The sequence below is a fragment of the Siphateles boraxobius genome, unplaced genomic scaffold, assembly GCF_051911475.1.
Source record: "Siphateles boraxobius isolate OS27281-9 unplaced genomic scaffold, OSU_SipBor_1 12, whole genome shotgun sequence".
NCBI classification, from domain to species: Eukaryota; Metazoa; Chordata; class Actinopteri; order Cypriniformes; family Leuciscidae; genus Siphateles; species Siphateles boraxobius.
The window spans coordinates 26,318,934-26,344,879 of NW_027508722.1; the positions used below are offsets into that span (position 1 = coordinate 26,318,934).

Below are 25,946 nucleotides of genomic sequence, written 5' to 3' on the forward strand. Positions count from 1 at the left end.
TTAATGTGGCAGGTGATGAACACAAAGGTCAAGAGGGATCCTCTCCTACCCAGAGGTTTAGGTTCTGCAGTGATGGGAGAACATCATATGTTGACCTAATAAGGAAACTGATCCTACTCTCTTCCATTGACCAAAGGTCTTGCCAGCCCATTTTGCGTTGTTCCACACTCTCCCATCTCATCCACTCTCCCTGCTTGGCCTGGGAAATTGCCTTTATACATCTCATCCTCTCCTCCTGCTTTCGCACCTCGTTGACTACCAGCTTCCTCCTTTGAGCTGGGCCTGCCTTGTGCCATTTAGGAGGAGCTAAACTGAGCCCAAACCCCCCTCTTCCATGCTGTACCTGTCCCACGATATATCCAATTTGAAGGTCAGCCTTTGCCTCTACTACAGATTTCAATGCTGACCACTTTCTACCAGTTTTTACCACAGGGGCTGCCTGCCTTACACATTTGTCGCGTGACTGCTAAAGTCATTTCCAGTCTGACCTTGGCACACTTAAACTCCTCGGTTAAAGCAGAGACTGGCAGCTGCAATACTCCTTTACTATAAAGTCCCACTCTGCTGAGGCAGCGTGGAACTCCCAACCATTTCCTGATGTATGAACTTATTAACGCTTCCAGCTTATCCACTGTTGTCAAAGAAACCTCGTACACAGTCAGTGGCCACAGCAACCTTGGCAGTAGACCAAACCGAAAGCACCAGAGTTTAAGTTTGCCTGGTAGAGCACAGCTGTTTATGCTCTTCAACCCTTCCACTGCTTGTCGTCTAACTTGTCCCACTCGAACTGTGTCCTTTAGATCCCCATCGTACCATCTACCAAGACTCTTCACTGGCTTCTCGGAAACTGTTGGTATTGCCTCACCATTAATGAAGAATGTTTTATCTACTACCTTTCCTTTAACTATTGAGATGCTCCTTGATTTAGAGGGCTTAAATTGAATTCGTGCCCATTCGATAATATCTGTTAACTTCACCAATAACCGATTAGTGCAGGCTACTGTTGTAGTCATGGTTGTCATGTCATCCATGAATGCTCTGATTGGTGGTAGTCGCATCCCAGAAGCCAAGCGCTCTCCTCCTACTACCCATCTTGATGCCCTAATGATTACTTCCATTGCCATGGTAAAAGCCAGTGGAGAAATGGTGCATCCTGCCATTATTCCAACCTCTATTCATGCGGTCCTGAATTTTGGAGTTGAGAAACTAAATTGCAAATCTCCAAAATAGGCTTTCACTATATTTGTTATTGACATTGGTACTCTAAAAAAATCAAATGCTGCCCAAAGAACCTCATGTGGGACTGAACCATACGCATTAGCCAAATCCAGGAATGTCACATGGAGCTCCTTCCTCTCCTTTTTAGCTGATTGAATTCGTTGCCAGATAACATTGATGTGTTCTAAGCATCCTGAGAACCCTGGAATGCCAGCTTTTTGAACTGAAGTTTCAATGAAGCCATTCTTTAATAGGTAGGTTGACAATCTCTGCGCAATAATGCTGAAGAAAATCTTACCTTCGACGTTTAATAGTGAAATAGGACGAAATGACTGATGCTTGTAGCATCTTTTTCTTTAGGTATAAAGAGTCCACCTGCTCGGCGCCATGCTCTAGGTACAACCTGCTTTTCCAATCCCACTTTTATCAATTTCCACAGAATTCGTAGAACTCCTGAAGCACTCTTGTACACTCTGTACGGAACTCCATTAGGCCCTGGAGATGATGAAGCCCTTGCCTTTCTCACAACCTGCTCAATCTCTTTCCACTTAGGTGCACAGACCTCCATTTGGTATTCTGGTGGATTGATAGGTGGGATATCTGACGGAATTGACATAGGCTCATGCCTTTTTGCATCTGTATGCGTTTCCTCCAAATATCTCTCTAGCTCAACCCTAGATGCCTTTAAAGTGCCATTCTTCTCACTGGTGAATAACTTCTTTACGAATTTGAATGGGTCTTTATAGAAATTAGCCCTCGCACGCTCCTTCTTTTTGTAGCGTTTCCGTAGGCGCTCAGCTCTGCGTAATGTTGCAAGCTTATCTTTTATGGCCCTTTGTAAGAGATTGAGTCCCTCCTTCTGACTTTGTTATGCTTTTTTCCATAGCTTCCTCAGCTGACTCCTTTCTCTAACTAACCCTTCAATTTTCTGCTGCCGTCTAGATACAGCAGGAGTACTTTGTACTTTTTCCTTCCTTTTTTCCGCACCAAACCTCTCACTTCCATATGCGTAAATGATGTCCCCAAATTTATCCAGCTTACAAGTACGAGTACAAGCATACAAGTATATTTCTAATGATTCCTCGCTCCAAACGTATCCCTGTAGCAGCATTTATTCTCATGTCTATTTCTTTACCTAGCAAGTCCAGTTGAAATTTTCACAATTTCTCAACTTCCGGTCGAAGCAAAATAGACATATAGGACAGATACCTCTCGTAGAGCATAGGATTCGTAGCACTTTTAAAAAAAGTAAGTCTCTACCCCATTCCTGTGAGGAGTAATGGCCCCTTTAAAGAAACCACCGAAATTAGCTAAAACAGCTAAAGCTAGCTAAGTAAACTAGTAGAGAATGAATGCTGCTGCTACAGGGATACGTTTGGGATGAGGAATCATCAGAAATATACTTTTTTGAAGACTGGCGTGGTCCTTTCAGTTAATTACCATTACAATATCCATATTACCATTATTTTCGCAAAACGCTGGGGCAGACCCTACCGGTATTCACTAAAGTAACTGTCACTTACCATGGATAATGATGAGCAGCTTCAAAGTCCGTTGGTAACCGTTGGTTTGTTGTTCCTAACTCATTCAAATTACTAAGATCATGGGTGTGTGTGTAAGTGTGCCATGATGCTAAATATCCAGCATGTTTTTAAGAATTTTGAGTTCTGAGCCTGTTGATCGCCAACTAGTAGTGAAATCATCACAGATCCATTGATTTTGGTTGGATTTTTATCATTTTTTCTGTGAAATGAGTTTTGTTTGGTGAAAAGAGCGGCATATTGACTGACGTCATAACTTAGGGTAATAGTTGATTGCTAATGAAGTAAAGATGAAAATATTGGAAAAAAGTGAGAAAACGCCTATTTTTATTTTATTTTATTTTTTTCACATTTTCTGATAAAAAAATAAAGGGTGCATACACTAAAATGGCCACAAATTTTGTTTTGCGATATTTCTAGCAGCGCAGACCCTCCAATTATTGGTTCTTAGGGTCAGAGTTAACAGAAAAAACACAAATAAAAAGTATGACAGACCATGTCAGGTCCAACCCATTTTATTGAGCTTTTGAGACTTTGGCTCCCCGACTAAAGTTTAAATCGTTTTGCTGTAGTGTTCCAAGACCGCATGCTTGTTAACTTCCTTGACTTGCTTTTATTAGCGCACAACAGTCCCACATCTACTTTTGTTTCTGTGGAATTTAAGATGCAACACATAAATGATTCATGTTTAGTCTATGTTTTTGTCTGTATCTTGCCAGTCACACACCCCATGTAAACCACAGAGTGATTCAAATGGTATGAATCAAACAGATCTTACGTCTTTCCGCAGGTAGGATATTGTTTTTGGAGTTTATGTCTCACGGAAATAATGCGTGAACACTAACACTTATGAAAGCAATATATAGTGTTAATGTGATACAAAGGGCAACTTTTTGAGCAATGTTGCCGTCAGCTGTCTTGGTATCTTGGTAAAACTGACCATGTCCTTTTGTATTCAAAGCCATTGATTCGCAGTTCATAAGGTTTCTGCGTTTCACTGCCCTGCTTTTTAATTGATCTTCTGTGCAAATATATGGACACCTTTGAATGTCACGCACGAGGTTGTCCATAAGCACAAGGGTGATTCTATAATTGAAGGTACATTTGGTGTCTTTTTTCAAATGGTTAATATTTTTAATTTCAATAAAATGTTAATCATTGTAATGGATAACATGATGTTAAAGGCCATAACATTTTGTGCAAAAAGTGTCTTATATAGCTGAAAATCATGATTTCCTATCCAAATTAGTCAGTGTATTTTTTCTCATCATGTAAAATATTTAATTTTGGTAATATTTAATTTATAAAACCCCTAAATAGTAATTTCCCAAATTCTACAACATTGTTTCAAAATAACTTTTATCTTATGAAACTGTGTCCATCAATCTTACAATACTTTGCTTTAAATTGGTGGAATTATCACCCATAACTATGGAAGATACAAGAAATCATTTTTTCCTCACAAATAAGATCTGAAGCACTGAAAGGTGTGTGCTCCTCTCTCTGAGAAAATGTTTTAATCTAAAAAGTTCTTACACTAAGAGTTTTGTGAAATGTCCAAATTGTTACCACAATATCAAAAGGAAAACAGAATTTATCACGGATCACACAGTGGGTTGTTTAAAAGTCTTTTAATCATGATTTCATTAGTGCCATGTGCTCTTAGCAATTATACTAGGAGTTTTGGGCTAAAAAGTTTAAAATTGTCAATTCTGTAATCGGCAAACCAAGCTAGAGTAACAATGTTGGCAGTATGTAACACAGTTGACAGTAACAGAGTCGACAAACAGTACTACAGTAGTCAACATTTTAAAGTGGATCAAAACCTTTCATCAAAGTTATACATGAATTACAATACCATTCTTGTCTTAGGACAACTTTGATTACCGGTAACCTTTTTGATCCACTTCAAATGTTGACTACTGTATAAAGAAATCAGCTTTTTCGTAAAAAGTAAAAAAAAGGTAAAAGATAACGTAAGATTAACGTGTTCGGCAAGCACAGAATTATTAAAATTGAATATGTTGACAATAAGATACTGGAAAGAATTTCTGTTAGTGAACAGTTTTTTCCTTAACTTTTTGAAATGCAAAATGTATCTCCAATTATAGAATCACTCACAAGTTCCACTGTTTAAAACCGTTTTTGGTCATGGCTCGAGGCTGTGCTTCGCTAGAAAGCAGACTATATTCAGCAAGAACTTCTGCATCTTATCGCTCAATTAAACCACAGTACACTTATTTAAATGTGTAACAGAAACATTTTATTTGCCTACATTATTTCACACAATATCAACATTTGTCCTCGAGGAAAGCAATGATCTCCTCTCTTCCTCTATACTGAAGGGTTGTACCAATGATAACTTAAAACACAGATGGGTTTTTTCTCATATGCAAAAAAACAACAACCCAAACTTAGAAAACATTGTAAAAACATGAGAAATTTTACAAAACTATACACAATTCAATGTGCTTGATAAAGTTTCATTTTACAATCTCAATGATTTTTTTTGTAAATATACTAACTTTCCATTATTATAACTCTTATTTGGATCAAACTTGTTTCAAAGGTAAATGGGTGCTGTGATTTACGGCCAGAACATGAGGAGGAAGTAAATAATCACACAAAAAACAAAGAACAGAGGAACTTTGTGCCAGACAGGTTTCATGACAAAGGCAATCTTCTGCATGTAAAATTCAGTTGACGCGATTAAGGAACTTGTATAAATTCTTTTCTTTTTTTGAGAATTTTGAGCACTAGTGGGGGACATTCGAATGAAGAATGCTATTAAAAAGACGCTTTCCTTATATTAGTATTTCACTGCACACCAAGACCATTTCACTGAAAAACATCTTCCTCCTATCCTCAATGTATATATAATATACACATTTCACTACATCTCAACACTTTCTAACATGTGACATTAAATAAATCAATTAAAGCCAGTCAGCACAAAAAGAAACACCTTCAGGTGAGATGAGAAACCCAATGATATGCATACATACAAACAACTGCATCTTGGTGATCACATGACCACACTTAAATAATTTCATGCGACGCTTTTAACGCATTAACAGCATTAGCAAAGTGGGTGCTGAGAGGAAGTGGGCTATGTGCTGGTCTCCCAACAGCCGGAGCCCACAGACCGGTTCCTTCCAAAGAACAATAAATACGGCTATGAATCTCCAAGGTCAGCAGTTTGCTGTTAGTTAACAAAACGCCAAAATAAATAGTGTAACTAGGCTTGACATGCCCTCAGGATGGATGCATTGTGAACAAACACAGTGTCTGTGATGGAACACAAAGTCAAGGAATACATCCAATGCAAATGTATCAATGCAAATACATTAATTACTCTGCCTGGCCAAACACTACAATAGACCTTATGATTTCTGCCACCTCAAAATTATATATTTGTTTGCATAGAGGCATTTGCTTAGCAAGAGAAGAGAACTGTCAGAGCTAAAGGCTGGGTGTTTGTCAAACATTTTGTTTTCTGATTGAAGAGGTAGTTTCACATTTCTCAAGGGACATGGAGTAAAGTTTAATTTACAGGACACCAGTGCCAATGTCTAATAATAATAACATCAACAACAATAATAATAAAAGCAAAATGCCTTCTGTAAGTCTCAACTGGACTTAGACTACAGACTCTGAGCTTTGCCCTCCTTGGTTCACCTCACAGATCTTCTCTCTCGATAAAAGAGCTTGGAAGATGGGCAGGATGGAAATAGGAGATTTAGTGGGTTGGGTTTGGGGGGGCGCAGGGGTCATCTCTGCTGTGAGTAGCAGGTCCGGGCCTCCTTGTCTTGGAGTGAGGCTGGAGCGGAGGTCCTGCGCTGATGAGAGGGAGGGAGAGGAGACTCCAAGCAGGGTGGAGGAAGCAAGGCCTGGAGATTGGCCAGTAGCACAGGTGTAAGGGTTAGAGCTGGAAGCCCTCCATCGGTCCCTCAGGCTGCTGGAAAATGTACTGGCCCTGATTCTGATCCACCTGCGGAACGATGCTAGCGTCTTCCTCCTCCACCCCGAAGTAGTGCTCGATCAGGTCAAAGGCCTTCTGGTAAATCTCCTGGTTCTCATGGCTCTGCAGGAACTCAATCTTGTCTAAGCCTGAGGGGGAACATCAGTCAAAATAGAAACAAATAAACAATCAGCATGAAAAAAAAAAATGAAAAAAAAGTGTTTGCATGAAGCATGACAATTCAAAATGTTTACATAAAAAAATAGGCCTGCAAAAAACAGCAGCTAATCAAACACAAAAATACTATTATTTAATAATAATATAATTATAATTAACAATAATAATGTTTTCAAGTATAAAATTTAATAATATCCACCACCATCAACCTGATAATCATATGTTGTTCCCACACCTCTTTTAATAATACATTCCCACTAGTTTTCCAGTTGTTTGAGATTATTGGATAATGATTTGTAAATAATTTTCTAAAGATTCAGTAAATATTTTAGAACTTAATTACAAATATTTATAATGTTGATTATTATTTATAAATACAATTTCTAAACCTGGAAATCAAAATAAAATAAAAAACGCATAAGCTGACAAAGTATGAGGTGACGCATGCCTACCGTAAGCCTCTTCAATGAGGGCACAATAAGGGTTGAGGCCCGATCCGTTCTGTTTGGACTCTTGTTCTCCCAGTCTAAGAATGTTTTCCAGACCGTTCAGAGCCACCTGCACAATCTTGGAGTCCATCACCGTGAGTAGGTCACACATGGGCTTTATGGTGTTGAGAGAAACCAAGTACCTGTGTGTAAAACAAAACATTACAAGCATTTAAAAAGTATCCTTTAAACCCCAGAACACATAGCTTTCTCTCCTATAATGTATATGTTGGGTTAAATATAACATATCTAAATGGGGGGGGGGGGGGTACTACATAATTTAGGACTTCTTGGAACATCAGGAAAAAAGAAAATCACATAAATTGGATTTTTTTTAACTGCATTTTAACATATGATTAATAGTCTTCATGTTTTTATTATTAAGTAAAGTAAATTATTGTGTTAAATTGGCATCCCTAGTATTTACAAAACCTCAAAAATATTGTATACATTTTTTAAATCACCTAAATCAGTGGTTCTCAACTCCAGTCGTCGGGACCCACTGCTCTGCACATCTTGTATGCATCTCTTATCTGACACACTCAGTTCAGATCAAGGAGTCTCTCCTAAAGAGCAGGGGCCTCATTTATAACCATTGCGTACGCACAAAACAGGCCCTGAAAGAGGCGTACGCCACTTACGATGCACAAGTTGTGATTCATAAAAACAAACTTGACGGGAAAATTTGCGCACCTTCACGCAAACTCTGACCCATGCGTACAAACGTTTTGGTAGATGGAGCAGTTTGGCGACACCGATGGTGAGCTGGAGTTACATGTCTTTTTGGTCACTTTTAGACAGAAAATCTAAAGAAAATTATACATATACAGAAAGATAATACAAATATAACTTCACAAACCAAGCCTATCACATGAAGCAAACATCCATCCCTTCTTAAATGTCCGCGCCAGCGAGGGCGTTTGGCTGTTTAGTGAAACTGACTCTTCATTATAAGTTCTAATCATAAATACAGTTCATGTTCACAATAACAGTTTAAATAAAACAATGATTTAAACTTTGTTTTACTTCTGTTGTAAAGATTTAGATTAAATATGCCATTCTGATTAATGTAGTTAAACACTTAAATGACATGAAATCATTACTGAGAAGTTACATTTTTTATATTCAATAAATAGAAATATTTGTTGTGGATGCAATGCTTTCGAACACTTTTCCTCTCGTTTTAATGTTTTAACTACAGAGATAATTGCTTATCATGATAATAGCAGATTGTCTGAGAAAATAGTTTCGTGCAAATAATGCACAACAAGGTCTATCTGTTTCCATTAAAAACATAAATCAATTAAAAATACTCTTTGGCCAGTGGAAAAGATTAAGAAAAACTTTCTCCGAAATGTATTCTATACTATTTGATTTATTTATTCAAAAACAAGGCAAGTATAGGCTACTAGTTTTTATTAATGTAACTAATGTGACAGCACAGCCGCATTTCATATTTTCCTAATGTCTTGTACCTAAACAGGTTATCAAGTGGATGAATAATCATATGCAAATGATATGCAGATGAGGATACGCATAGTAAAACTAGGCGCTGTAAGCTCCATATATGGTTGTTTCGGGGAGGAGACGCATGTGCGCACAATCTTCCGCTAACTGGGATTTATAAAGTGAATTCTGCCCAGGTTCTGGCGTACGCACGGTTTTATAAGTCTGAATATTTTTTTGAGTACGCCATTTTTAGCTTTCTGGCGCACGTACACTTTTAGTAAGGATCCTACGCACAGTTTTATAAATGAGGCCCCTGGTGATCTGAATGAGGTGTGTTAAATAAGGAGACATAAAAAATGGAGCAGTGGGTCCCCGAGGACTGGAGTTTAGAACCACTGACCCAAATGATGGTCTGCTGATCTGACTATTACTGCCATCTACAGGGCAGAAATGTATCATGCACTTTGATCCTACTCAGTGGTTTAATGAATGTTTTTAGTCTAACCCAAATCCCCTCATAATTACTAAGCTCTTCGAGTCCTGTCTTGAAACAGATTATGGGTAAATGATAACCTGAGGCAGCATGTGGGTGGTTTAGCATGCGTTACATAAGAAAACTAAGATCAACATTCTCAGAACTTAAAAAAAATAATGAGCAGCAATGAGTCCTCCCCAATCAGAATTAATCCTGTCAAATTCCTAGAATGAGGTAAAAAGCTAAGCAAAAGAGCCCACAGTGCACCTCATCTGCTCTGGCGTGCCACCTGAGGTAGCGTTGGTTATTGCCCACGCGGCCTCCTTCCTGGTGCGGAACTCGGCTTTTTGCAGAATCTCGATTAGCACTGGGAATATGTTGGCATCAATCACCGCCTGCAACAGAAAGAGCATCAACCCACAGGTGTTCAGACACAATGTGTTGTGTAATAATCTTCTGGTGTCACAGTCTGGCTGAAGCACCTGGATTTGCACTCTGTTCCCAGCAGTGATATTGGAGACTGTCCAGCAGGCCTCTTTTTTGATGGATTCCTTCGGACTGCTGAGTAGATGGAGCAGGCAGGGCAGAGCGGAGCAGTTCAGAATCACCTGACATAGGACAGAGCAGCACAACAGATCAAAAATTGCTCCTATTTTTTACTCTATGTGGACAACTTAGCATGTCACAAAGGAGCTACACTACCTGGGTCTGAATATCATCTCCTGTTACAATGTTCCCCACCGCTCTCAGTGCAGGAGACACCACTTTGTAATCACTGTGCCTGTGAATGGCCAAAACACATGGATTTTATGCCTAAGTCAGTGGTAAAACAGATACCACAAGGTTTATTGCTTGTGTTAGCATGCCTGTTCCTCACATGAGCAACTCCACCAGCCTGCGGCACACGCCTGAATCAATAACTGTCTGGATTTTGTCGTTGGGTCCATCTGACAGATATGAAAGTGCCCAGCAGGCATCTGCAAGAACATCAGGATCACTGCTGAAGAGCAATCTGGAGAGCACGCTTAGACAGGGCGACACCTGTGTAGAGGGAACATTTGCTTGGTCAAGTATATGTATCATGTTTACAGAGGAAAAACGCTTGTTAAAACAAAGAGTGTTTGTGTGCATGACTGAAATGTGATAACTATCCATTTAGAATGTTGTTTATCTAGAACTGGTTTGCGAACTCAACTCACCTTTGCAAAGTCCGGAGGTGGATTTTTCCCTCTGCACAGGTTGGACAGTGCCCACACGGCGTTCCGGGTGGTAGTGAGCCGATTTGATTTGGCAAGCAACCTGCAGAGACGAGGGGATTGGGGAAAAATAAAACCAGACCACTAAATGGCAGTCATTGGGAAAATCTTATGTAACAGACATGCTACCACTGAAAAAATTTCATAGCACAGTGAAACATAAGCACATCCTCTCAAGTCACAAAGCACACACCCGCAATTTGAGAGAGGGAAACATCAGAATGACATGAGGAAGTGATGTTTATTCAGTGCCGGCTGTTATTCCTAATCAAAAGACTTAAATGAACCAACAAGATTTAAATTCTTTGAACATGGAGACATTCCATGATTTTTTAACCCCTTTAAAATCCATACAATGAGAAGAAAAAAATAATGTAAGAACAGGAACATAGTTTTTTTTGGAACCTAGCAACTAAAGGGTTAAGGTTTGGACTGTTTGCTTGGTCCAGTTAGACATCTGGGGGTGCATTACAGAAAGATCCTAACTTTAGAATCCTATCTTATCTGTTTGGTAACCATGGTAATTTCATTTAGGACCTCATTTAGGACAAAAGCTATTACAAAATGACATTTCTTAAGTGAATAATCTTATCTTAACTACAGATAGGAAAATGGTATTACAGAAGCATCCTAACTCCACAAAAAATTCCTAAAAACTGTCTTAACTTTAGGACAACCCCAATGGTGTCCTAACTTCAAAATTATTTGAAAACCAACTGTAAAAATCACATAATAATAATAGCCCTGTCTGAGAATGACGTCACATTTATTAATGATACAAGATGAAGAACAGCGATGTTTGATGGTGGAGAGACTTTGTGAACACGTAAATGATGTGCTGCACTTTGGGGACAAAACTCTGACAAATAATTACAGACTCTTATGAAATAAAAGGATTAGGCTTTTCCTTTTCTACCAAGCTTATCAAAACTTAATTTAATGAAAAACACCACTGTGGCAAGCAGGACCAGGCAGAGGGCCGTGTAAAAAACAGCACGAGCGACGAAGGAAGAGCGACGACAGTGAAGGACGAGAGAGGACAAGACCTGGCTTATTTTGCTTTGTGTTTAGTTTAGTTAATGTGTGTGGCAGTAAGCTGTGAGGGGCTGCCGCCTTAACTTTCGTTTTGTGTTTAATTATTTTATGATTATTAACGTTGTTAATTGTTTGCCAGTTCCCACCTCCTTCCCACAACAACATACCTTCATTACAACCACTTATTTTGCTTCTTCATTTTAATCTCTAGACTAGAGTTTTTCCATTTTACTTCACAGCAGCTGTTTGCGCGTTGTAGGTTGCTTGGTAACGGACCAGAGAGTTGATTACCGAACTCGATGGAGGGTTTTAAGATTTCCTAACTACAAATAAGATGAGATTTTTTAAGATAGGATAACAATCCTAAATCAACTTAAAATGTGCTTCTGTAGTAAGAATTTGTGAAAAATTCTAAATTACATTTCAGATCTTAACTTAAGACTTAAACAGCTTCACAAACTCTTTTTAACCACACAGACACTGTATCATTATTTTTGTTACAAATGTTAAATTATCAGATAAGTACTAGGATAAAAGTTTATAGTTCAGATATAAACACTGATGTCTACGTAGAGATCAATATGAAGAAAATCACCTTTTGAAAGTAAATTGACGCATCAAATATAAAGATTGTATCTAGGTGGTGACTATAAAAAAAGTGACTGTAAAAAAAAAAAATTTGTCATTGAATCATTCATTTTAGAGATTTGTTAAATGCTGATTCATCCAGTAAATGAAACAATTAAGTTACAATTAACTTTTTTTAAAAAGACTGAAGCAATTACCATTTTGTCAAGAACTTCTAGTAAATTACATGTTATTTTTTCAGGTTTCAGTTCAGAATTGTAGGAGAATCGTGATTTTTTTTTTTTAAAAACACGTAATTCTCAATTTATCCAGAATCGTTCAGATCTAACACATACAAACATAAATAAAAGTATTTATTTCAAAGAAACACACACACATCTTGGAGTACTAAAAATTGGAGTAATGTCTGCTGAAAATTCAGCTTCGCGATCACAGGAAATTTTGAAATATATAAAAACAGAAAAGTTATTTTAAATTGTAATAATATTTCACAATATTACTGTTTTTACTGTACTTTTGATTAAGTAAATGCAGCCTTGATGAGACTTCTTTTAAAACAATTTAAAAAAATGTTGACCCCAAACTGTTGAATGGTTGTGTAATGTGTATATCACTTAAATTGCATTTTAGTATTGTAGATATGTGAACAGTAGCAGGGCTGCCCCATAATATTTGACGAGAAGAGCCTTAGTCGACTCAATTTAAATAGGTCCTTTAGTCACAAAGAAAAAAAATCCATAAGAATTGGTCGAAGTCAAGGAGTCCGTAATGGACAGTTCGTTAACATGGCTATTCCATGTGGCAGGAAATCCAAACATTCGCCTGACATTCATCAGCCTCAGGCATGACTTATCATTGGAAACATGCAAATAGCAGCCTAATGTTAACATGGGCGATCACTCTAACATTAATGTTAACCTACCGGTAGATAAATGTGCGCTTTATTAGGTGCATGTGTGTTTGTGCGTAGTGTGGAAGCTAAATTAGTACCGCGTTTACTGCATGCTTAACTTAATGTGCATTTCCTATACCATGGAGATGACGAGTAAGAAATCACTAGTTTAATAATAAATTGTTAAAACGTTTTTTAAAACGTGCTGTTTTTTCCGACACATTCATAATCATTACTGTTGCCGTTGTGCTGCAGCAATTTGAGTGCTTTATTTCTATTTTAAATGCTCATTATTATATTTTAGTGAGTATTTCTCTCTAATATAGAACAATGTAACAATATTCTTTCTCAGCCCCGAAACTGAAGCCGGTTTCCGATGACACTCCATATATTCAAGTAATTAAATTAGTTCATAAACGTCAGACTAGAAAACTTTTTAGCCGGTGGCAGCCCTAGTTAACAGCGTCCAATTTGTTTGAAGACCTCTTTTAAAATCATGAAACCAACTTATATTTTCCATGTCTGTATTTAACATCACAGCTCAAAATATTTGCTTGTTCAGGGTTTGGAAATGTGCGTTTATGCCATTTTCCTGACATTAGGGATAGCTTCCAGCAAGTATTATACATTTCTTTAAAAGCAACAAATATAAACACATGCAATTGCAGTTTTGGGATGAGTAGAAGGCACTCACTGCTGAAGAGAGGGCAAGATGCCACAGTTGAGGACATAGTCTCTGCACTCTGCATTATCCCCGGCAATATTTCCTAATGCCCACACTGCCTGCAAAAAACAGTTACACACAACAGATCATTTTCATGCTGCTGTGGAGATCTGATGAAGCAGCTATTGGCTGAAAGGCATGATTTAGGTCTCAATCTGCAAATATCACCTGCTCTTGTACATCCTCATACTCTGAGTTGAGCAGCTCTATGAAGATAGGCACAGCCCCTGTCTCAACGACCACCTTGGTGTGATGGAAGGTCCCTGAGGCAATGTTGGTCAGGGCCCAGGCTGCTTCAAACTGGTAAAAACAAGCATCAATACCATCTTAAAGCTTGGCTGTAATGGCAATTTAGCTTGTAATAGGGCTTGTAATCGGACATGTTCTTACCTGCAGAGTGCAGTTATCACTCCTTTTTAGGAATTCAACAAATCGGTTGACGACACCAGGTGTGAGGATGACCTCATCAATGGGAGGATTGGGCTCTGAGGGAAATCGATAACATCTTAATCTTTAAATGATTGTCATCCTTGAATCTATGAGACTTAGGAATGAAGACACCAACCTTTAGAGAGTAACTTTCTGAACTTCTGAGTGGCTATGAGCTGCTGGTCTGGATCTTCAGAGAACATCATTTGAATCATGTCTTGGGTAATAACTCCTTCCTGCACAGATTGACACAATGTTGCTTTTTTAGTTAAAAAGGTTTAAAATGTACCAGGAAAATTGACAAAACGTGCCAATATTGGTCATGTAATGCAAGATGTAAATGTGTTTCCACATAAATATTAAGCAGCACAACCTTTTTTACAATTGGTATAAGAACATTTTCTTGCACACCAAATCAGCATATAAAAATGATTTCTGACAGATCATGTGACATAGAAGAGAAATGGCTGCTGAAAATACAGTTTTCCCATCACAGTAAAAAAATTGAAAATAAAAAAATAAAATATATCAACATTTTAAAATGTATAAAAAGGGAAACCAAACTCATTTTAAATAGAAATAACTTGTGTTTTAACATGTTTTTAACATGTATTTTTGCAACAAAAAAGTGCAGCCTTTGCAGTATAATATATATATATATATATATATATATATATATATATATATATATATATATATATATATATATGATTAATATAATGATATCAATTATATTAAATAATTCTATAACCTGCTTCCTTATTACACAACATAAACAGCTTTGGTATATTTGAAGTACTGTATAGTCAATTCAGTATTCTTAAATTTATGATACTAATATAAATATTTAAAAATATTAAATATTAATATAATAAACAAGCATGGCAAAAATACTGACACTTATGTCTGTTCTCTGTGAATTTGACTGTCTGAGCATTGGTGTAAGGGAAATATTGTTTAGATAGTGTTTGACTGGATTACTTACACCTGATACAGGTACAGTGGAGCTGATATCAGGGTCTTGAATGGGGCATTCAAGCATGGACTCATCACCAGGTGGTATACACACATTCCTCCTCTTGAACAGCTACAGAGATGTAGAACAATTAAATTTAATATGTACACAGAACTGATATGTTAAATAAACAAATCCAGTCATATAACCCTTCAATATACACAGTTTTATTCCATAATGTACAATCAAACCTTCATAAACACAAATGTCGTTTAATGTGTTTGTATAATAAGGAAGAAATAATGATGGCAAACCTGCTCCTCCCTCTTCTGTTTACGGAGCTGTATCCCCTCCTCCTCTCTCCGTCTACGCATTTCCTGGGTGTTCAGGGCTTTATTCTTGTAGCTCTTCATTCGATCGTTTTCTTTGCCCGGGCTTGCCATTGCGTCTTCAGATTAGAGAAAGGAATGTGGTCAGATGCACATTCTGATACTCAATTTCTGTTGTCTATTCTGCACATCAACTTCGAGCCTATAGCAATGCATTCAAGATACATAACTGGTTGAGCCAGTATGCAGTTCTCCTTATAATTTGAGCCAAATAGCATGTGAAGACCAAAGGAATGGTTTATCTGAAAGCAAATTATGTTTGTCACATTGTCAATACAAGCATTTCCTGTGTAACACCAGTACTAACTGACACTTTGCATGCTAAACTTCCTTCATTATCTGATAATGTTCTTGTTGTTCAGCTTCTTTAAGTAAACAGTTCAGAACAGTGTTGGGTGTAATGCGTTACTAACTGTAATTAATTACTGATTACTGCAATTTAAAGGAATAGTTCACCCATAAATGAAAATTATGTCATTTATTACTCACCCTCTTGTCGTTCCAAACCCGTAAGACACTTTCGTCTTCGGAACACAAATGAAGATCTTTTTGATGAAATCTGAGCGATTTCTGCCCCTCCATTGACAGCTACGCAACTACTATTTTGACGCTTCAAAATGTTTTTAAAGAGCTCGTAAAACAAATCCCTATGAATTTAATGTTTTATTCCAAATTCTATGAAGAGACACGATCATTTTATATGATGAGCAGATTGAATTTAGGGTTTTATTTACATAAACATTGATCAGAACAAACTTCATTGGTTCTTGCAGAAGCTCAAACGCACTGCGTAACAAAGCGGCAACCTGCTGTCTGTTAGCGGTCACATCACCTCAGCTAATTCTAGTCTGTTATGGTCTCTGCTGTGTTTGTGCATTTTTTCTGGATTATTTCATACAATTATCAAATAATATGGCTTGCTATGCAGTTAATTGTACTAACAGACCATCCAAGAAGTCCGGGTTCCATTTTTTCCAGTGAGTGAAATTCTAAGATGATTTTATTTATTTATTTATTTATTTATTATTGATAATTTTACTTAAAACTTTACTACAGTTCAGAATTCGACAGACTGTGATTAGCTGTAGGCTGAAACCACAGACTGTATAAAACAGTTTGAAACGTTGTCATATAATGTTACGCATGCATTTCATAAATAGCGTAACATTTACTAACACAGACTATATTGGAAGCATGTGTTTTAATTGTTGAAATGTCCTCAAAAATGTGTGTAGCAAACAGGCCTGTAATTACCATAGACTGTAAAACCAGAGACCTCAGCTCCACCCACATCCCGCCTATTCTCCCATTTTCGGATGTGAGGGAGTGCCAAGATAGTGACGGCGGGTCCGCCCGCTTTGGGCTTTAAAAATGCTCTTCAGAAACCTACGGGTGACATTATGTCCATTGTTTTATACAGTCTATGCGAGTAACAGAAGATAATGAACCTCATTGGTTCTTACGGAAGCTCAAACTTACTGTGGACCACACGAGAATGTACCTCAGTTCTTGCACATCAAGCAAAGATAGTTGCGCTTCCGTTTACCACAACTGATGTGTGAGTTGATTAATGTTTTATGTGAATAAAAGCCTCAATTCAATCTGTTCATCATATAAAGCGATCATGTCTCTTCAGAACTTTTGGTCTAAACCGCTCAATTCTTATGGATTAGTTTTACGATCTCTTAATGAACTTTTTGAAGCGTTAAAGTGGTAGTTGCGTAGCTGTCAATGGATGGACAGAAAAATCTCAGATTTAATCAAAAAGATCTTCATTTGTGTTCCGAAGATGAAGTTTCTTACATCTTTTGTGTTTCACAGTGGAAAAAAGAAAATCATACAGGATGGGATAAGGGAGGGCTGGACTAATACACACACATTTGTCCACACACTACATAAGCTTAAACTACTAACTTACTCAGGCTTAAACATTGGCTTCTGAGGCTTAAAAAGCAACATACTCAGGCTTCAACATTGATAGCACAGTTTATATGGCTCATCAAACAACTACATGTTCCTAGTATCCATATATTTCTGATGCGCATTAGAACATAGTGTGCAATAGCTGGACAGTTGGAACCAAGACCATACAAGTCACAAATCAAATCAGTCATATAAAGCCACAAACACACTTTTAATACGTTAGAGGTTTATAAACCCTTAATTCCAGCAAGCTTTTCCACTTTCATCCTAAACTGTGCTCGATGCTAATATGCTAACCGTGTTATGCTAGCTTGGCATAAACGTCAAAATGTTTAATTACTCTGTCTAAGGGCCATGTTACCTCATTCGCTTCATGAAAAGAAAATACATTTACATCTTAGATAGTGTATGATTCTCACCCATTAGTCGTGGTTCGGAGAGGGAAACGCTGGTCGTGGGTTTTAATATTTCTCTCAAGACCCTCCCGCGTTCCTCCAGCTGAGGGCAATATGGCGTCGACTGTAAGCGTGAACGTCACTTCCGATGCTGTTTCCGGTCTTCATGAGCGGCCCCATTCAATAAAAATAAATGGAAAGCGAAACGGGTTATTGTTCAAGTCGACATTTCTACCTCAAAAAAGGTAACTTACGTTGGTTTCAAATAGCTATTTCGAGATATTTTCAGAGTCGATTTTTTTTGTTGTCAGTAGAAGAAGACATTTACTTATGTTATTGTTTGTGTTGCAGCCTTATTGTCCAGTTTTGTTGACAGAATCGATGCATAATAATGTCGCGTCAGGAGCGTCTTATTAAAATCCAGATTTCAGCTTAAGTAGGTCAAATAGGCGCCTCTCGGAGTTTTGCTATTAGCTGCTAATGACATTTTAAGTGCGTCCCTTACAAAAATTTACCAAGCTAAACATATCTGTTTCAGTTATGAGCTTTTGACTGTCGATTATTTGTCACATAAATGCGATTATAACTTCATGGCTTTATAAACAAACGTTGTACAGGAGTATAATTACATGAATTGTACGTATTATATACAAATAATTGTTTAATATTAATAGTATTTATATTAAAATATGAACAGATGTTTACCATATTTATCTTTCCCCACCACCACCACTTTAGTCTTATTCCACTTGCCATTCACGCTAATGGTTTTTAGAACTAAACCCCCTCCCGAATATTTCATATTTTATAGTAATTATTAATTATGTTTATAGTTATTAAATATGAATATAGTGTCATGTAATACATTTCGATGTATTTCGGTCATTCCTTCAATTTCTATTGTAATATTAAGGTAGGATAATTAAACCCACAAGCATTCAATTTCAAAGCACGATACATTAAAGTCATTGTGACAGTTCTGTACTATTGTAAAATCTGAATAAATGAATATTAGATATCCTTCAGACAGTGTAAGAAGCTTTCCGAATCACTCATTTTGATAGTTTTTTTTCACCTTGATGGTAGTGTTTGTTTATTTGCCCCAGTTTTATTGTGCTTACAGAATCTGTTGTAACTATGAAATTTTGGCTGAAACTATTCTTCCGTTTGTTTCATCCAGTCTTGTGTGATGCCTGTGTGTGACATCTGCTGTGAAGAGCTCCCATCTGAAGCAGAGATGAGAACCCATCTCCTCCTGAGTCACATGGAGAATGTGATGGTCTGCCCGTTCTGCTCTTTGTCCGGGGTTTTGTACGATGAGCTGAGCTTCCACATCAACACCGCACACATAGAAAAAGACTGCAAGGACATGAATGCAACAGTGGTTGACAGTGGACAGAAAAACTCAAATGACTGGTGTGCTCAAAGTCTCAATACTTCAAGGACTTCCATTGTGAAAAATGCGCACAAAGTGTCTCGAGTCTCACCCCCGTCATCTGGCCACCCTTCACCCTTTCAGGTAAACGAGATGGCCATTCCGATTACAGGGACCACTCTCTCTCAGGAAACCTTGACTAGCTTGAAGAGTTCACCTCATCCTGCAGCCACAGCGAATGGTGCAATGAAACTGGTCAGGACTACACAAACACACAGCACTAGCCCCAGAAGAGAGAGAGAAGATGGGCATCGAAAATCAAAGCAGAAGCGCTTGTCCTCACCTAATAAAGGTGCTCTTGACTTTACAACATAAAACTTATTTTACAGTAAGCCATTAGGCTAATACTTTTCCCTTTGTGTGTTGCAGAAGGGCGATTTTCATGTCCAATGTGCAGTTTGGTCTGCAATGACTGCTTTATTCTGCAGGAGCATGTTGAGCTTCATTTACAGGACCAAGGTGTGAATGAAGGTGTGTTAGCTCAAAACATCAAGAATATTTGCATGTTTACAAAGTAACAAATTGTTTATTTTACCCTCTTTTTATCGCTAATGTTCTATGATTGATGTCTGATATGGTTTCCCCTCTTAAGGGGCCGATCCTGATGTTGGCACTTCAACAGAAGCATCTTCTACAAGCAATGGTATATCAGGTGAGTTAGCAAGGATATGGCAGCTCTGCTCATTCAAAAAGTGAATGACCAAACTAAACTGTAACTGTATAATTGGAATCTCCAGGTGTGATACGTTATGAGTGTCCAATGTGTTCTTTGAGCTGTTCCAGCAGCACCTCCCTGCAGGAGCATGTTGAGCTACACCTGGAATACGGCTCAGCATCTGCAACAGGTATGTTGATATTATTTAGTAAGCAAATGCATATGAAACATTTCATGGAATTGTTTGTAAGAGTTGCAACCTAAGTTCTGTAGGTTGTCTTCAAGTACAATGCATCAAGAAAGACACTATTGGCACAGCAAAACTTTTTTTGTTGATCTTGATGTTCATTTGGTTTGGGTGTTTTAAGGACATTCATCTGGAGACCTGAATCTGGCTAGGAAGCTTCAGGAAGAAGAGGAGCAAAAGTGGAGGGAGCTAGAGAGCAGACGGGAAGCTGAGGACTTTAAGAAGCTCCAGGTAAGCTACAGACATCTTCACTGTTAGAATTCAAGGAAATGTGCACCCAAAATATTACAATTCTGTCATTTACTCACATTTGTGTCGAATCCACCACAAAAAACAAACTTTATTTTATCTTCCTGTGGTTTTTAGAAGCAGTTTGGGCTTGATAACAGTGGTGGTTATCGCAAGCAAATGGAGAGGAATATGGAGAGGGCTGTGTCTCGAGGTCAGATGGTTCCTGCAGAGTTCCACAGGAAAAGAGTGGAGATGCTTGAATCTCTGGCCTCGGGGGTGGATGATGGCAGAAGCAAAACATCAGGTCTGATAGGGACTGCATCATAGCTATACCAGTAATCTACACATATTTGGGCCAGTTGATAAATTATTGGACTGAAAATCTGTCCAGTTCTGTATCTTTATAACTGACTTAGATTTACAGTACTGTTCAAAAGTTTGAAGTCTCTTATGCTCATCAAGACTGCATTTATTTAATCAAAACTACAGTAAAAACCATAATATTGTGACATATTTCAAATTTAATATTAAACAAATAAAATATTTTAAATAACTGCTTTATTTTCTAAAATGTAATGGTTATTACTCCAGTTATTCTAATATGCTGATTTAGTGCTCAAGAAAAATGTCTTATTATTATCAATGTTGAAAACAGTTGTGCTGCTTAATATTTTTATGGAAGCCATGATGCATTTAAAAAAAATAGATAATCTGAAATCGATTCTTTTTGGCAAAATTATTACTGTCACTTTTGATCATTTTAACGTCTTCTTGTTGGATAAAATGTATTTATTTAAAAAAGTCTTACTGACCCAAACTTTTGAACGGTAGCGTGTGTATATATTTTTGTATTAATTATACATGATTATTTTTTTATGAATTTATTTGTTTAAAAAAAATCATAAATAACAATCATTTATTATTAATTATTATTATTATTTTTAATTGTATAATTGTTATATTTAAATTATACAGAAACCTGTAGTAAATGAAACTGCATGAAGGTTTAGATTTTCGCTGGTTAACTTTCTGTTTCAGGACTTATGGAAGCTCTGTATAGGTACTTCCAGAGGGACGCCTCCGACTGTTCGCATGTGTGGCTCTGTGCTGAGACTGATCACTACTCCTCTTCGGAGGGGGACAAAGGTTGGGGATGCGGCTACAGAAACTTCCAGATGCTTCTTTCATCTTTGCACAGGATGGAGCAGTATAACCTTTTACCTGGTACAACATCAGCAACATCATGTATAATCTTACGTCCTTGTTGAGTTGTACCTATCATAAAATGTTCCTTCAGTTTCAGTTCCCAGCATCCCGAGAGTGCAGGCCATGATCGAGGAGGCATGGGCTCAAGGCGCAGATCCTCAGGGTGCTTCACACTTCAAACATCGGCTGCAGGGGACACGGGCTTGGATAGGAGCTACAGAAATCTATGCAGTTCTCACCTCCCTTAGTGTGAAGTATATATTGAAATCCCAAGTTTACATTCACACATACACTACCATTTAAAAGTTTGGCGTCACTAAAATTTATTCAACAAGGGTGCATTTAAATTGATTAAAAATGTCAGTAATAACGTATACATTGCTAAAAAAAAATCTATTTCAAATAAATTGTTCTTTTGAACTTTGTATTCATCAAAGAATCCTGAAAATATTTATATATTGCTTTTTCCTCAAAACAAATATGTGTTGAGCACCAAATCAGCATATTAGAATGATTTCTTTAGGAACATGTGACACTGAAGACTGGAGTAATGATGCTGAAAAATCAGATTTGACATTACAGCAATAAATGACATTTTAAAATATATTAAAATAAAAAAGTTACTTTCAATTGTAGAAATATTTCATGAACGCAGCATTAGTGAGCACAGAAGACCTATTTCAAAAACATTGTAAAATCTTACTGACTCTAAACTTCTTAACACGGCAGTACATTAACATAGCTTAAATAATATTCATTTCATATCTTAAATTTCCTTAAATTTTAGAGCCCGGATTGTGGATTTTCACAAGCCCACTGGCCCAGGAGACACACACCTCAGAATGTTTGAGTGGGTAAAACAATATTTCTCGCATTCTGCCAGTAGGAGTGCAAGACTGCCGCCCAAAGTAGTGCAAACAACATTACCACCTTTATACCTCCAGCACCAAGGTATTTCAAGACTCGGGTCTCACTTGTAAACTACAGCACTTGTCCCTCATGAAAGTCTAGATAGCATTGACCTCCCAGGAAAAGAATCGCCTTTGTAAGATGACGTACAATACATGTTCTGTCTTTATGATCAGGCCACAGCCGCTCGATTGTAGGAGTGGAACAGAAAGTAAATGGCAACCTGTTTCTGCTCCTCTTTGATCCGGAGTTTGCACCTGGGGAAATAAGGAGAGTGTTGTCGCAGAATACAGTAGCTACTATGGCACGGCGTATGCGCAAATTGCCCGGTGGCCTAAAACACAGACAGTATCAAGTGGTCGCCGTAGAAGGGGTGCTAACTCCCGAAGAGAAACAGGTAATTTAGACCTATTAGGAATTCAATGCTTTAGTTATTTATTTGTGCATTATAACTGCTAAAATGAACTATTATTTATTTATTTGAATAATTTACTCTTAATTTCAGTAATGTATTTCATCTAGGTATTTTTGTATGTGCAGTCTATGTCATACTGTTCAACTACTGAATGGCGTGTTTGTTTTTCAGAGCCGCATTCTCAATTCAAGAACATTATGTGCTGAGAAAATTCCTTGATGCAGTTGTGCACATCTGCTGCAGTTTTATGTATTCCCAGCTACTTTTATCTACTAGTCTCTTGAAACAGACTATGAAACACTGTATTTTTGTATAAATGTCAAACAATAATAAATAAAGAGTTTTATCTTACTAGCTGCACAATAAGTCAATAATAAATTATTATTGTGTCATCATGTGCGTGAATCTTCAGTTCTTCAGGTTTTGATTCATTGAATGATTAGTTCATTTTGTTTTTTAACTACAGTTTTATGCACGTGGTATCCATTGTTGACCCTATCAGTGGTCAAGGGATGTTTGTCAGCCTTTTGCCTTATGCACCGTGAGTCGATCTGAACTATCAGCGTACGACTCTGGTTTTCCAACCCCGCAGGCGAAATTCTAATTATTTACAGAACCTTACCTCCTTTCTCTTTTTTATGACCAAAATGTGTAACAGGCCAAAATACGCTTTCTAATTTATCAGGGCAGATGACCTGCAAGTCACAGGACAGAGAGAAATCTCACAGTCACTCAAGAGGAGAGAAAGAGAGAGAGATGTCAGGTAAGTGAACCACACAGCAAAGCCTCAACAGGTAGGCAACAAACCAGGGTTTAAGACATTCTAACACACCCAATGTGGTTTTTGTACAAAAGATTACTAAGGGGGAACCAGAATTCTTATCCTATACTTAATAAGGAAAAACAATATTTGTTCCATTAAACTTTTTCACACTTATAACTGTTATACAGAAAATTCTTAGCATGGCTTAATGCATGGTTAATGCTGAAACAGTGGTTTTGATTGAAATAAGAATCTACAGTAGATTAGATAAAATGCTGTATTATTTAATTTACCATTTCCTTCCATGAATTTCTCAGAAAAATTTATCAAATTTTTTGGGGTCTCCGGTATATTTGTGAAAAGCAGGACACCAAACATCCTTTGGATTTCTGGGCATATTGATGACCTATGGGTCATTAGGAAAAGTAAAGAGACATTTAAACATTTGCAATAGTCTGAAGCATTTTAATGAGATTGCAAATGCAACACTGCACACTCTTAAACCTTTCAATGGGACAAAAGGGTCTCTATAGTGGAAAAAGGTTCTTTAGATAATTGTAATGTTCTTCACACTGAAAAACATGCTTCTTTAGAGAAATAATGACTGAAAGGTACTTGAGGAACCCAAAATGGTTCTTCTATGGCATTATTGTGAAAACCGCCTATTGTACATTGGAAAGGCTTAGTTGTTTTAATTATTTTATTGTATGGCAGATGACACACTGATCCTAGGGGAGAGGGAAGAAACAAACTTTCTCACAGTCTGAAACCTCAATTCACCTAACTGTAATTGTGTGTGCTAACAGTGAAAGTATGATTATCAAGTTCACCATCAGTAAAAATTCTCACAATAAAGATTCTGTCATTTCATGTTGTTCTTAAGCTGTACGACAAAAGGAGATGTTAGTGACAGCCTTTTTCCCAAAGATAGTAAATGGGGGCTGAGGCTTATTCTGCAGATTTTGATCCTGATTAAGAAAGTTATACAGGTGTGGAAAAACATGAGGGGGAATAAATGATGACAGAATCTTAATTTCATAATCATGAGAAGATTTTACTAATAGTGAACTTTATATGACACATTATCTGTGTGTTAATTTTTGGGTTGACTTTATCTCTTTTAAGACTCTTATGAACCACTACCTCTTGAATGTTTCCACCTATCTTATCATTCCTACAGTGCATTTAAGTTATATTCGAGTAAATCATTGTATACAGATAAGATTTAAATCTGTTCTAATCATGTATATTGTTTTAAGACAACCACTAATCTCTTACATTAATAAATGTAAGGTAGGTAATTTTTGAAGAGGCTGCCTTCCACAGACCGTATAGCCTACATATACATTTAGACCACTTAACTTAGTGATTTGCAGTCAGGGTGTGAAGAGACTTTCATTTAGCATTACAATGTTTCTGGAACAAGTCACCCACTTTTAATTAATCTGAAATTACTGAAATGTTGAATTTAATTATAGATTACATAATCTCACAGTTTAACTGAACAGGAACTGTTGGTGACTAAGGCTATTTCACTGTTGCACAGAAGGAGAGATTTGACAAAGTGGTTCTAACAGAAAATGAAAGACTTTAAAGCCGTTTCCGTTTGTTTACATAATCCCACAATGATGTCACAGACGCAATCAACCCTTTTCACCGATTGTGATGACGCATTTTAACGGTCATCGATATAGTACAACCTGTAGTTTTTTTTTCTTCATAAAAAATAAATAAATGTACGTAGCCTACATTTATAACACCATACTTGTATTACAATACTTTTGCATAAAATTAAAAGAAACTGCTGTGAGGGTGTTTCTAATACAACGGCTGTGGGAGTGAAAGTAAAATTGATATATTTATCTCTTCTGACTGCCGTTATCAACCGCTCTACTTTTTTCCTCTTTTTGAAAGTTGTGAAAACACTACTGTGGAGTTTTTCTTTTGCTATGGGAACACAAAAAATAAATATATATTTAATGTAGTCTCTCATTCACCGCTATAGAAGTTTACCCAATTATGTCGACTTCAACTTATGAGAAACCCAGAAATGTAAAAAAGGTAAATTCTATTATTTAAGCCATAGATGTATATAATATATTTAAGAAAGATCATCAAAACAGCGGTTTAACCCAAATGCAAAATAAAGTGCATTTCAAAACAATATTGAATGGTAAAGAACCTCTGAAT

At 37.2% G+C, this 25,946-nt stretch overlaps 2 protein-coding genes across 3 annotated transcripts; one reads left to right on the forward strand and one right to left on the reverse strand.

Moving 5' to 3' along the window:
• Positions 1-4,999: 4,999 nt before the first annotated feature.
• On the reverse strand, positions 5,000-18,050 carry kpna5 (karyopherin alpha 5 (importin alpha 6)). Its single transcript, XM_077216621.1, has 14 exons — positions 17,920-18,050; positions 15,503-15,636; positions 15,219-15,320; positions 14,370-14,469; positions 14,195-14,289; positions 13,973-14,104; positions 13,775-13,863; positions 10,509-10,608; positions 10,187-10,350; positions 10,012-10,090; positions 9,792-9,917; positions 9,577-9,704; positions 7,350-7,528; positions 5,000-6,869 (listed from the first exon to the last, which is right to left on the reverse strand). Exons 1-14 carry the CDS (start codon positions 17,921-17,923, stop codon positions 6,682-6,684), a joined length of 1,620 nt encoding a protein of 539 aa, XP_077072736.1. The 5' UTR covers positions 17,924-18,050; the 3' UTR covers positions 5,000-6,681.
• Positions 18,043-23,388, forward strand: zufsp (zinc finger containing ubiquitin peptidase 1). Of its 2 annotated transcripts, none has more exons than XM_077216602.1 (12): positions 18,043-18,140; positions 19,076-19,622; positions 19,700-19,801; positions 19,923-19,982; positions 20,068-20,175; positions 20,354-20,463; positions 20,599-20,767; positions 21,502-21,687; positions 21,761-21,923; positions 22,457-22,620; positions 22,755-22,975; positions 23,165-23,388. In XM_077216602.1, the coding sequence occupies exons 2-12, from the start codon at positions 19,085-19,087 to the stop codon at positions 23,210-23,212; spliced, it is 1,869 nt and encodes a 622-aa protein (XP_077072717.1). In that variant the 5' UTR covers positions 18,043-18,140; positions 19,076-19,084; the 3' UTR covers positions 23,213-23,388. The 2 variants fall into 2 exon arrangements, with proteins under 2 accessions (XP_077072717.1, XP_077072725.1); XM_077216610.1 differs by having other exon boundaries at positions 18,053-18,140; positions 19,700-19,789.
• Positions 23,389-25,946: the final 2,558 nt, after the last annotated feature.